The sequence below is a fragment of the Molothrus aeneus genome, chromosome 10, assembly GCF_037042795.1.
Source record: "Molothrus aeneus isolate 106 chromosome 10, BPBGC_Maene_1.0, whole genome shotgun sequence".
Lineage (NCBI taxonomy): Eukaryota > Metazoa > Chordata > Aves > Passeriformes > Icteridae > Molothrus > Molothrus aeneus.
The window spans coordinates 2,655,281-2,669,549 of record NC_089655.1 but is presented as its reverse complement, the minus strand read 5'-3'; the positions used below and the strand labels follow the sequence as shown (position 1 = coordinate 2,669,549).

General features: G+C 34.4%; 1 protein-coding gene across 3 annotated transcripts in view; it reads left to right on the top strand.

Moving 5' to 3' along the window:
* PER2 (period circadian regulator 2) overlaps window positions 1-14,269 on the top strand; it is a 50,675-nt gene that overhangs the window by 13,336 nt on the left and 23,070 nt on the right. For all 3 annotated transcript variants that reach the window (XM_066556513.1, XM_066556510.1, XM_066556512.1), the window contains 5 exons: window positions 7,259-7,736; window positions 8,507-8,575; window positions 11,684-11,838; window positions 12,358-12,479; window positions 14,057-14,258. In XM_066556513.1, coding sequence (XP_066412610.1) covers window positions 7,465-7,736; window positions 8,507-8,575; window positions 11,684-11,838; window positions 12,358-12,479; window positions 14,057-14,258 — 820 coding nt within the window. In that variant the 5' untranslated portion in view covers window positions 7,259-7,464. The remainder of the gene's footprint in view (window positions 1-7,258; window positions 7,737-8,506; window positions 8,576-11,683; window positions 11,839-12,357; window positions 12,480-14,056; window positions 14,259-14,269) is intronic.

Below are 14,269 nucleotides of genomic sequence, written 5' to 3'. Positions count from 1 at the left end.
TGTAATTACCTTCCTCAAACTGGTAACAAGAGAGAACCTCACACTGGGAAAACATGCAAGCTTTTGCCTTCCAGTGTTGTTTGGTTAGTGATTGGGCATTTATTCAAGCATATGAGTGGGATGAATATGTGCAATTTATTATGTCATTTTCCCTGAGATTAGTTTCAAAGATAATTAATCTCTCTGTGCTGTCTGACCGTCTGTGCTCCTGAAGTGTTCACACAGTGCTGGTGTCTGCATGCAGATGTTCCACTTAAATGCCTTTCTGTGCTCACACTGAAGTCTGGCCAGCTGCATCTCTTCTTATCTACATTGCAGAGCGTGGTGGAGGGTTATTGCCAGCCTGAGCTTTTTGCACAATTACTCCTGTCTCTTCTAAGACCATGTCTCCAAAGTTAGGGCATATATTAACATCACATTATAAATTAAAAAAGCACCAACATTCTCTCAAAGAGGTAAAGTCTTGTTTTAGAAAGGCTTCCCTTTCTGCAGAAGCTCTTACAAGTTTATAATAATATTTTTCTTGTTCCTTCCTCTTCACTCTTCCTGTATTCCTTACTCTGCTATGTGCCTCTGGCACTGAGGCTTTTAAGATTTTGAAACTGAAGAAATTTTGTGCAAGACTGACTTTCAGTGACGTTAATCTTCCAGTCTTGGCTAAGAAAACCATTCCAGCTCATGCTGAGCCAGTTCTTTTTGTAACATACCTTTAAAGATGACAAACTTATGTTTTCTCCATTACTCAAATACTCTTTTTATTTTGTTGTTTTTTTTTTTTTCTGGTTTGATTGTCTTTGTGATCCAAACTGTAGTCACTATAATGTAGTTATTAGGTGTGGACAAAGCTGCAGAAGTTCTGGCATGTTGTTAGTTAGAACCAGAAGTAACACGACTGAATTGCTTCTTGACACAAATTTCTGCCAGGTATCAAGAGGAAAAAAATTCACATAGTGTCTCCTAAGGGTCAGTATCTATTTCTTTTATGTTGGTAACTCTCTTAGTTTGTACTCATTGCTTAAAATAAAACTGTTTTTTAAAACCCTGAAAGCTTGACTGTCATTGAATCAATCAACTCTTGTTTCAGGAATTACAGGAAATTCCTCAAAAGTTATTGGATAGCATACAGATTTATTTATTTATTTATTTTGGGAACAATTCTCTCCCACCTAAGGAAACACTGCAGAAGTTTCCTACAAATACCTGGCAGAAGCTAGCCTGGCTGTCATGGAAAGAAGGGAGGAGATGAGACAATAGATGATATTTGGAGGTGGAAAAAATTATTCACCAGTGGTTTAACAACTCAGAATTTCAAACTGTAAGACTATACATGCTAGCTATGGCACATTTTCATTGCCTCTTAGACTTCCAAAGATTACAAAAAATACTTTGGGAAAATAATTTTCCAAGGAAAGGTCGTGTCAAAGAAGTATTTGTGAACAATTCTTATGGCTGGAAATACTACAGCACATGTAATCCTCTCTGGCATCAGAATTCAGGAGAAGAGGTTTCTTGTGCCTAAAGAGTAAAAACCAAAATATTTGCATCAGAGGAAGAAAGCTGTGGCACAATCATTGCTCTTCCTATAAATAGCACAATTTTACTGCATTACTGCTATATTGGGCTAATTACCTTCAGAGAATTTAGGGCTATTCTGAGACTCTGTCTTTGGTAGTTCGTGCTTATAAACCCATCAGTAGTGATTTACATCGTTTTCTTTATAGGAGTAAATATAGCAGCCCAAAGTTGGGGTTTTTTTAGTTGTTTAATTTGTGAGAGCTCTTTTCCTGTATCTCTAAAGAAAACATAATTTCCTAACAGATACAATGGTGTTTTGATTATGGCAATATTTTTTTTCTCATGTATCTAAAGCTCTTTCTAAGTAAGTAGCATTTTGTCAGGAAAACAGGAAGAAACTCCAAAGTTTGGTACAGACTATAGGATGAGAAATTGTAGATCTTGCCTTATATTTGTACACCTTAGGCCTCCTTTAAGGTGATGCTGTGAGTGCATTTTTTCTTAAAGCTTCATTTGAACTGTGATGGGGTTAATTACCGTTAATTACCTTCACTCATGGAACTCTCCATCGAGCTTTACAGCCTGGGTGTCCTCTGAGAAATAACAGGATCAATGACACTGGGCAGTGGCTTTGGACAGTGGTTGCAGTTATTTAAGCAGATATGCTCTGATTTACACAGCAGTGGGAAGAGCATCCCCTGGGTGCAAATGGATCAGCACATTTAGGTGTGAAATGAATTTGTAGAGAATCCTACAAGATGGCCTTACAAATAAAACAAAGTACTTTAGGGAAATATGTGAAAAACGCCAATCACTTGTTTGCAACATTTTAAAAGTTTAATAGTAATGAAATGGTTATAAAAATAGTAATATAATTAGAGTAATAATAATTTGGACGATTTGGATTAGGACAATATGAGACAATAAAAACAAAGAGTTATGGACAGTCTGGGTGCCTTTTTCTGGGCAACATAAGCCCGAGAGAGGACCCACGTTAACAAAGAATTAACCCTTAAAATCAACAGCCTGTTGTATATTCATACACCTCATCCATGATACATAAATTCCATTCCAACACAGGATTCTGTCTGGGCAGTGTCAGCTTCTAGCTCTTAATCCTAAGGTGTCCTCAGGACTGAGCAGGCAGGAAGAAGTTTGTTTTGATAACAGGGCAATAAATTCTCTTTCTCTGAAAGATTCAGGTGTCCTGTGGCTGCTCTCTGGTGCAAGTCCTTTATTTAAAAAAGTATCTTACATAGCATAGTTTCTATTTTAACATTATGTTATAACCTAAAACTATGTTTAACGCACTACTTAATAAAATTAATGCAGCATAACTTTCTAACATAACACATATAATATTCATTTCAATATTTGTGAAAAGCCAATCATGAATACGCATTTTTCACAAATAGAACTATCAAAGATGCATTGGAGTAGGACTCATGAGAAGTAATTTTAGATGATTGGCTTTAAGACATTTATAGCATGGTGTGGCTAAAGCTGATAGGCCAAGAGAAGCTTATAGTGTATTGTAATTAAGAAGTAGTTGAATTCTGCTTGTGATGGCATGAATTATAACATCTGTATTGTCTCCTCCTTCCCATGAGACTGAAAATGAAATAAAAGCGTATAAAATGCCTCTCAGTTGCCCCATCTCTGGGGCAGAAAAGAGCTTAACCTGACACATTTCTAGAGCACTCCTGTCTGTGCAGCACCAGAGGTTTGTCCGTGCAGGAATTCCTGTGCCACATTCCATGCTGGCTCTCGGGGCTGCCTTTGGTCCCTGTCATAGCCAGGCAGGCTGAGCTCAGCTGTGGCACTGCTGGGACACCCAGAGCTTCTCTCAGTGTCCCCAGAGGGCAGGGCAAGTGTCAGCTCCTTGTGGCACCCAGAGTAGATCAGAGCTGAACTATCTGACCCGGTTAATCATTGGCCACCAGAGAATGTGCCATTGTGACATCATGCTGCCGTTTCAGCTCAGAGTAAATATCTTTTATCGCATGCTCTGGTTATGTAATTCTCAAGACACGAGTGGTTACCCTTAGTCCAGGAAAAAACTGTCAGAGCTCCTGAGGGGTAATTCAGTGCCTGGATATAGCAGCATCACAGGAGGTCTGTTTTATCTGCATTGAAATACCTGAAGGGAATACCTGCAGAAGGAAAAAATATATTTTACTCTACTGAAAGGCATTTTTCTAAGTGAATTCTAATAATATAATAATTAATTATAATAATATAATTCACTTAGAAAAATACATAATCTATAATATAATATATAAAATATTATAGGTATATTACATATATATAAGATAGGCATAAAGGCATTTTTCTAAGTGAATTCTAATAATATAATAATTAATTATAATAATATAATTCACTTAAAAAATACATAATCTATAATATAATATATAAAATATTATAGGTATATTACATATATTATATATAAGATAGGCATAAAGGCATTTTTCTAAGTGAGTTCTAATAATATAATAATTATAATAATATAATTCACTTAGAAAAATACATAATCTATAATATAATATATAAAATATTATAGGTATATTACATATATTATATATAAGATAGGCATAAAGGCATTTTTCTAAGTGAATTCTAATAATATAATAATTAATTATAATAATATAATTCACTTAAAAAATACATAATCTATAATATAATATATAAAATATTATAGGTATATTACATATATATAAGATAGGCATAAAGGCATTTTTCTAAGTGAATTCTAATAATATAATAATTAATTATAATAATATAATTCACTTAGAAAAATACATAATCTATAATATAATATATAAAATATTATAGGTATATTACATATATATAAGATAGGCATAAAGGCATTTTTCTAAGTGAATTCTAATAATATAATAATTAATTATAATAATATAATTCACTTAAAAAATACATAATCTATAATATAATATATAAAATATTATAGGTATATTACATATATTATATATAAGATAGGCATAAAGGCATTTTTCTAAGTGAGTTCTAATAATATAATAATTATAATAATATAATTCACTTAGAAAAATACATAATCTATAATATAATATATAAAATATTATAGATATATTACATATATTATATATAAGATAGGCATAAAGGCATTTTTCTACGTGAATTCTAATAATATAATAATTAATTATAATAATATAATTCACTTAAAAAAATACATAATCTATAATATAATATATAAAATATTATAGATATATTACATATGTATTAGATAGGCATAAAGGCATTTTTCTAAGTGAATTCTAATAATATAATAATTATAATAATATAATTCACTTTAAAAATACATAATCTATAATATAATATATAAAATATTATAGGTATATTCCATATATTATATATAAGATAGGCATAAAGGCATTTTTCTAAGTGAGTTCTAATAATATAATAATTATAATAATATAATTCACTTAGAAAAATACATAATCTATAATATAATATATAAAATATTATAGATATATTACATATATTATATATAAGATAGGCATAAAGGCATTTTTCTACGTGAATTCTAATAATATAATAATTAATTATAATAATATAATTCACTTAGAAAAATACATAATCTATAATATAATATATAAAATATTATAGGTATATTACATATGTATTAGATAGGCATAAAGGCATTTTTCTAAGTGAATTCTAATAATATAATAATTAATTATAATAATATAATTCACTTAAAAATACATAATCTATAATATAATATATAAAATATTATAGATATATTACATATATTATATATAAGATAGGCATAAAGGCATTTTTCTAAGTGAATTCTAATAATATAATAATTAATTATAATAATATAATTCACTTAGAAAAATACATAATCTATAATATAATATATAAAATATAGATATATTACATATATTATATATAAGATAGGCATAAAGGCATTTTTCTGAGTGAATTCTAATAATATAATAATTAATTATAATAATATAGTTCACTTAGAAAAATACATAATCTATAATATAATATATAAAATATTATAGATATATTACATATATATAAGATAGGCATAAAGGCATTTTTCCAGCTGAATTCTAATAATATAATTATAATATAATAATTCACTTAGAAAAATATACAATATATAATATATAAAATATAATAGATAATATGTTATATAATATATATTATATATAATGTAATAGATATAATTTTTCAAGTGAATTATAATAATATAATTCACTTGTGAATTATATACACCTATAATTATTCACCTATAATTCACTTGTGAATATACTCATAAGGAAAGAGAATTATTTATATCTTTATACCATTACTGATAGCTTAAGCAAATGTCTTTAAACTATACTTTTAAATGAAAGCAGATATATTGCATATTATTTTGACCAAATGAGGAGACAAGTAGTGTTTTCTGGAAAATGCAAAAAAAATGTGAAATGCCTGGAAAAACATCAATTAGAAGGGTAAGAAAATAGCTTCCATGTGGTGTTGCTTTGGAGGGAGTTGAATCATGGTGTGTTTTAAATTACTGTTGTGAATGTTTTCCATTACAGTCTTTTCTTAAATACCTAAATATTTATTTATTTGTGTTTAAGACAAAACTGCTGTAGTTAATATGAACAAAACTTGGTTGTTATTTTTTTTTTATTCGCTGTCATTCCTGTCAATGGTTTCTTAGTTAATAATTGTAATGGTGAATATTTTAAAGGAACAAAGAGGAAGGAACATACATGGTTCTGTTGTCTTGAAAACTACAGAGGGTCTCAACAAAGAATCTTAGTTCATAGTTTTACACTCTTGTCTCTGAGTTGCTGAAATGGATGAGGATGTGAGTCAGATTAAATATGATCTTTTTAAAAGATAAATAAACTTGAACTGCTCTCCAGTACTTCTCTTTTGATGATCCTTCAATATTGGTCTGCCCTTGATTCACCTCTGTATACGCTCTGATTGTTGAGCCTGGTGCATCAGAATTTGGTTTAAAAGCAGGGCTATGGGGTGGTTTTTGTTTTAACCTTCTTTTTCCAAGCAATTTTTATCAAACCCCCCAAATTAGTAGTAATTAGTAGATAAAATTCTTCTCAGGGTTATTCATGCCTTAGAGTTTTTGGTGGTGGTGATTAGGTGTGTTTGTGTGTTTAGTTTCCCTGTTCCTGCTGCATGTTCTGTGTGCTCACCTACATGGCTGTTGTATAAAGAAAGAAATGAAGAGTACGGTAGTGTTCCTTCCCAACTGATCTTAAAAGAAACAAACCCCAATATAAAACAGAAGACCAACCCAAATCACCTCCACAGCAAATAAGCAATGCTCTGATGTCTGAATAGAGGTTTTTTTCCATTATCAAGGTAAACTGAAAGGCAGTGGAATGGCTTCACTGAAAATCATAATAGTTATAATCCAAATCTAGGCAGCAATACTGACAAGTATTAAGTAAGAAAATAGAAAACAAGGGAATATGTGATCTTTTCAGGAGTTTTTCCATGTTTCCCTTCAACTTACTTTCTTATGTGTGGGTTTTTACTAAAAAATAAATATCTTTTTCATGATAAAACATCGTGAGATTTTTTCAATTTAACTGAAACATTTCACCATGCAAATGCTGAATATATTAACCATGCATGTCATTTTTTACTTTCTTCAGTCAGTGCAAATTCCTGTTTGTCAGCAAAACAAACAAGAAAATAATTTTTTTTTCTTCCTTCCCTTCCTCCTCAGATCTGTGCATCTGTACTTCCAAACAGAGTTTATACAGAGGGAAAATTCTGAATATGGCTTGATTTGCTCTTGGTCTTGGCAGTGTTTCTGATGAGTGTCCCACGGACTCTGTCAAGTTCTGGGGGTTCTCCTCTAGCACTGAGGAGCAGAACCCTGGCATCAGTGGAAACCTTTCTCCATCCTTCTCCTTAAAAGAGCAGCTCAAGATGAGTGACTATTCTGGACTTCCCACTGAGCACAGCCAGATGATTGCTGAAGACTCAGAAATTCAAGCAAAGCCTGAGCACCCTCATGAAGTTCTTCAGGAAGATATTGAAATGAGCAGTGGCTCCAGTGGCAATGACTCCAGTGGCAATGACTCCAGTGGCAATGACACAAATGAAAACTATTCAAGTGGGCATGATTCTCATGGTCATGAATCTGATGAAAATGGGAAGGATTCAGCAATGCTCATGGAATCTTCAGACTGTCATAAAAGGTAGTAGCTCTTATTAAATACATTTCACTTTTATTTTTGCCCCTAAAGACTATTTACATCTGAATCAATATTTCTGAATAACTAAGGTAGAAAGCCTCTTCAGCAGGGAGCTGAGTGTGCTGCTTAAGTTGTACTCTCATGTGGTGTAAATTATGTAGTATAAATCTTAAAGAAAAGATCTCTGGTGTTGGTGTTTGCATTGCCAGCATAATTTGCATCTTTCTTCTCATCACTGAGTGTTTAACTTGCCTTATTTATTTATTTTCTTGTAAACCGACTTCTGTAATTGTATGTCAAAACCTGTCAGTTAATTCTTATGTGTGAGGGTGCAACTATGATATATTAAAATATTAATATTAAAATATTTAATATTAAAATAATATTTCCAGTAGTAGTTTACTGGACAGAGCAAAGCCATGTTAAAAACCATCTCTTTAGTAGTCCTGTGAGACCAGGGTGTTGGGAGTCAGGGATCCTTATGGGTCCTTTCCCACTCAAGCTGTTCTGTGCTGCTTAGATAAATGTTTGCAGCTTTAGTGCCCATTTGTTGTACCATGCAGAGGCTTTTAAAATTTGGGGTTGGGATTTTGGGGGTTTTGTGCTGGGGTGTTTTTTGTTGTTTTTTTTTGGTGTTTTTTTTTTTTTGTTTTGGTTTTGTTTTTGTTTTTTTTTTTTTTTTTGAGTCATTAATAGGAAAATAAAAAGCTACAACGAACAAGTTTTTTGTTAGGTCTTCAAATATTAATCTTTTTCTCTTTTCCTTATTCTAGTTCAAGCTCAAATGCATTTAGTCTGATGATTGCAAACTCTGAACACAATCAGTCCAGCAGTGGATGCAGGTAAATTAATGGGCATATATTTTTCAGTAATATGCTAAATGCTGAAAACTAAATAATGTTGTATTTTGGGTTTTTGTTTTGTTTTGCCTCAACCTGGATGATTACACAAGAAATCCTGTCTTTGATTTCTTCCTGTCCATAATCAGTAGCATCTCATATTAACCACTTGATTAAATTAGAGCTTTTTGTTGCTGTTCCATGTGAGTTGTGTGGTAACCTTTGAAGTCGTGTTACTTTGTTTTGATTTGGTAGCTTAACTCTGTAATTTTGGGTTTTTGTGGGTCCCTTTGAATATTGCTTTAGTTACGGTGGGGTTTTTGCAGCTTTGAATTTTTTTTTTTTGCTCTTCAGAATTTAGCCTGAACTTGGTGGTGTGTTACCATCAGAATTCACCATTGAGCTGGGTTATTCCTGGTGTCCAGCAGCTGTATCCCCTGCCTCTCCTGTGTTCCATAGGCTAAATGATTCACAGACCCCAGCTGCAGGAATGAATCCCTCTGTATGAACTCTGCTTTTGTCCCTGATAGCCTTGAGGAGCCTGGTAGCCTGAAGGCTCATATTTAGACACTTCAGAGCACCCTGCTGCACTTGTTTTAAGTCAACTTTTTTTAAGTCAACTTGTTGACTAAGTCAACTAAGTTGACGTTTTTTAAGCCAACTTTTAAGTCAGATCAGGAGGTCCAAGCTTGGTCCTGAGCAGATCAAAGATATCTAGCTAGAGCATGTTGATGTTAAGACCCATATCTAAGATCTGCCTACCTGAAGGTGTTTCTACCTGATGCAGTTCCTAGAAAAGTGCAAATTCAAATTACTCCCATGCACCATTTGGTGTGTGTTCACCATATTTTCTGTGTCTGCCTTGCATGCACCTGGAGATTTTGTTTCATTCTGTATTTTCAACTGGAAATTGTGATCCAGACTTTATGTTGCTTAGTGTGGAAAAGTAAACCAAAGTCATTTTTTAGTCTTTGTTTCCCATTGATTTCGTTTTCTTCACTGTGAAATTTTGGAGGATTTGGTTACTACAGTTTTTTTGGTGTTTCAATTTTAAATTTTATTAATAACTCTCTGCTCAGAAATAATTAAGAATTCAGATGGTAGTGTGTTCTCCCCAGCCATCAGGTACTGTGCTAGAGGGTTACAGAGCAAAATCTGATCATTTGGGAATGGAAGACTGAAGATATCTAGAGAATGATCTTCAAAGAGAAGACTAAAGTAGTCTGGCAAACTCCTTACCTTTGTAGGCTTGATCTTTGATTCAGACTACTGGGGCTTGCATTCAGTATCAGTGCCAACCAACAACTCTAGTTTAATATCTGTAGATACCTTTCCAATTTGCTGTCCACAAAAAGCAAAATGAAAAGCTCCTATCTTTATAAACTTGCTTATTCTGTCCTCTGCAAGTCACACCTTCCCTGTGGCTGCCTGCTGTGCCTGATGCTCCTGCTCTCTGGAAAAACATTCTGGAGTTGTGTAACTTATTTTCCAAGAATGTCCATCTTCTGTGTTTGCTGCTGCTGTAGGCTAATTTGGAAAGGTTTTTTTTCCTTGCAGAAGAATCTGACCACTCTCATGAAGCAGTCTGTACTCTGAGAGTACAAACCAGCAGTATGCTCAGTTATTTCATAATCTTTCCTCTCTCTTTTTCCCTACTGCCAGCATGAAGGGTTCTTCTATGAAACCCTGTTAACAAAGCCCTGTTTGATTGCAGCAGTCCAAGCTGTCAAGCCACGTTGTACACATGATTTTAATACACAGCATGAACATCATGTTTCCCAAGGGAGTGCTACAGTCTTTTGTTTGATCCCTTGCCATTATTTCTTGGTACAAAATGACCAGTGAGTAAATGAATGATGTGTGTCTCCCAGTGCTCTGTGATGGAATCAAGAACAATGTGTATTCTCTAGTACAGCTTTGTCACTTTGCAAGCATTTTTAGTGAAATACACCCAACACCTGTCAGATGATTTATCTACCTTTTCAAGCACTTAAAACCTCTCAGAAAAATGTTCACAAATCCTCTTGAAAATTACTTGGCAGCTGAAGCAGCTTTTCTGGCCACTTCAGTCAGGCAGTGCAGTTGCCAGGACTATTGTTTCCACAGCAGTGCTCAGGGTAACTTCTTACAGGTTGCCAGCCAGGACAATCAGGTGTTAAGAAAAGACCTTCCTTTGGAAGGGAAATAAAATTCAGGAAGATTTAAGAACAGCTCTATAATCCTCTTGATCATTGTGAATGATCAGCTTTTAAAATCTCCAATGTGAAAGGCAAGGTGATTTATCATTTTAACTCCTTCCTACCCATCTGCCATCCATCTTTGCTACCCTTTCCCCCACTTCCCTCACCTCCTTTTCTCTTCTTTTGTGACTGTATCAGCACCTCTCAATAATGGGAAGAGATCCCAGGAACTGGAAAGGAAGGTGACACTTTCTGATATTGGCATTGATAGTCTCTGTAGTTTGTCCTTCTCCACTGACAGCTCTTCTGAACATGAGACCTGTGAATGCAGCTTCTGTCTCCAGCCTCCTCTGATTCTTTCCCTTACAAATTTAGTCAGAGTTTCCTCATCTTATTTATTGTGTTGCCATGCTTAGATGGGATACATTATTCAAAGGATTTCTCCATTTGTTTTGTTAACTTGATGCTCTCCCATTGCCATTCCCTTTTCAGGGACCTTTCTTAAGAGAACCTGCTTGAACAGGAGGTGAAGAGTTGAATGGACCTCCTGCTTCTCTCCTTTGGAGTCCATGAACATTTCTGAGTTTGATTTTGAAAGGAACTAAGGAAAATACCACTAAAAAGGGAGGAGGGGGACTGTGGCAAAGAAAAAAAAAATTCTGTGGTGCTTGGACATATGTACTGTTGCACATACAGAGTCCATTTTACAATTACATTCCAGGTGGTGGTAAATCTTTCATTTTAAATGGTCACATAAGAATTTCCTTAAGTTCTGGAACGTGATACTGAGTGAGTACTGGTAAAGTTATTGAGGCTGGTGATAGAAATTGATGTCAGTGACAAGTGCCAGAGTATGTTTGGGCTTCTCTGAGGATGATGTGTCACTTCAAGCATTCAAGTGATGTTGTGGTTTTTGTTTTTCATCTTACAGTAGTGAGCAGTCCACTAAAGCCAAAACACAAAAGGAATTGCTGAAAACACTGCAGGAGCTGAAAGCTCACCTTCCTTCTGAGAAGAGAGTCAAAGGCAAATCCAGTGTCCTAACCACATTGAAATATGCCCTTAAAAGCATTAAACAAGTTAAAGGTAATAATAAAGTGTGATACTGCCTAGATAATGCCAACCTGGCCAAAGTGAAACTTTCAAAACAGGAGTTTAAATAAACATAGCTCTACAAAGACAGCTGTTCTATGACTGAAAACCTTCCTACCCAGATATTTCCATGTTGTTCCTATTTGTTGGCTTTGTTAACTTTTGTTCCTTTGGGAGTTGAAGCAGCTCTCTAGAGACTTGATGTTTTACTGCTGTTTGGTTGAGTTAGAAAATCGATTTGAAAACAATTTACAGTTTCATACTGTTTGAGCTGTCAGACTACAATATGTGACCATTCATATATGGGTAGATTAAGATGTGTACTTTTGTTTGAGTTACTGATGAGGAAGCTCTACCAGGGAAAATGATGTATTTGGAGTAGTGCCTAGATTTCCCAACTGCCAACTTCACAACTTCTGCATTTATGCCAAAAAATATTTTTGCCATTTACTGCTTGTGGGCAGGGTATTTATTGATAATCTTGATTAGAAATTGTTTGTTGTTCTCATGTAGCCAATGAGGAATATTACCAGTTGTTGATGATTAATGAATCCCAGCCTGCTGGTCTCAATGTATCATCTTACACAGTGGAAGAAGTGGAGACTATAACCTCAGAATACATCATGAAAAATGCGGTGAGTATGCTGCCCTGAGTCTCAGTGTGGATTGAAAAGGTTTCCTGGAATGGAATTCTCAGCCATGCCTCCTTCTTACAAGGGAAAGGTTGGTAGCTAGGCCACAAAGCTGAAGAAACTGCCTTTTGCCTCTAAGGGGATGTTAAGAAACTCTGAGTCTTTTCAGATTTTACAAACTTGTTTCTGTTGGTTAGGTGGGAAATAAGAAGTTTGACCTCCCTGATCCTCTGAGTGGTACCTCGTGCCTGGAGGTGGTGGTGTCACAGATCCCTGTGTCCATGTGATACAAAGCCCTGAGACACATCTTTGGGTTTCATTTCAGTGCAGCTGCAAAAGTTGGGAGAGTTAAATTTTTCCAAATTTTGGTTGAGGCACACAGTGAATTACTTCAGCTTATTCTTATAACTAGGGGTTATTTGATGTTTCACCAGTTTTGTGTTAGTGTGACTGAAGAGTGACAAAAGTATTGGAGTCACTGTGTGCTTTCCTGTGGGATTTGTCTGCTCTTTGCAGGCTTTCTGTGGGGTCCAGTGATGCTGTGTTCTCATAGAGACAAGAACATCTAGGACCATCACTGGAGTTCTAGCAGTGAAATGATAACCTGAATGATTTTTTTAAATTATATTTATTTCCATATTATTAGTATTTTAGGAATAAATTATGGAGTCTTCAAAAAATAATGGCATCTAAATGTATTAGACTATCTTCTACTATTTTTTTGAGCTGCAACCTCATTGAATATATGAAGTCTGAACTCTCTAAAACAAGAGCATGGTGGGGGATGTTCCATAGCTTGAAGTAGGTGGGTTTTGTTGAACGTGTGAATAGTAAAGACTGCCCACAAGGTGAGATAGATAGGAAGTGTAGAGTACAACTGAGAAATTCAGCCAAATATCATAAACATTGTTCAATGAATGTGAATATCTGTTTGTGAAAGCAGTGTTCTGCTGGCAGCTCTTCGGTTCCTGTGCAGTGTTTGTGAGTGCAGCACTCAAGGCTGTGACGCAGGGAGCTCCTCTGTGGCAGGAAGAGAAACAATACAAGTGTGTGGGACTTCTTCCCACCTGTGTACTCATTATTTTTTACCAAGTGCTTTAGAGCCCTTTTTTCACTTTTTGTGGATGGACCAGCTAACACAAACAGCCTTTCAAAAATGCCTGAATTTCTTACATGTAAATCATGTCTGTAATAACAAGCACAGGGAAAATGTGAAGTTATAGAGCTGGAAGGTCATTAATTCTTAGTTTGTAAATTCATTTTGCATCACAGAACTGTAGACAATGATGTTTAGGGCTTGTAACCCAGTAAATAGTAGTGTATTATTCTTACTGCATAATTGAAAAATAGTAGTGTATTATTCTTACTAGTGTATTATTCTTACTGCATAATTGAAAAATATTCTGTGTCTACTTAATGAGCAGATTCATTGTGTTCAATATCTGTAATAAAATTAAATTTCCTTAATTCTTATTTTGAACTTACTAATGGTTTTATATCTTAAATATTTTTCTCAGAAATATATGCTGCACTGAAGAATGTTTCAAACAGTCTAAATAATTTGAGATTTTTGTTTTTAGGATATGTTTGCTGTAGCTGTTTCTTTGATAACTGGGAAAATTTTATACATCTCTGATCAAGCTGCTTCTATCCTTCGCTGCAAGAGGGGCTATTTTAAAAATGCCAAATTTGTGGAGTTCTTGGCACCTCAGGATGTCAGTGTGTTCTATACTTCTACCACCCCATACAGATTACCATCATGGAACATCTGCAATAGAGCTGGTGAGTGGGCT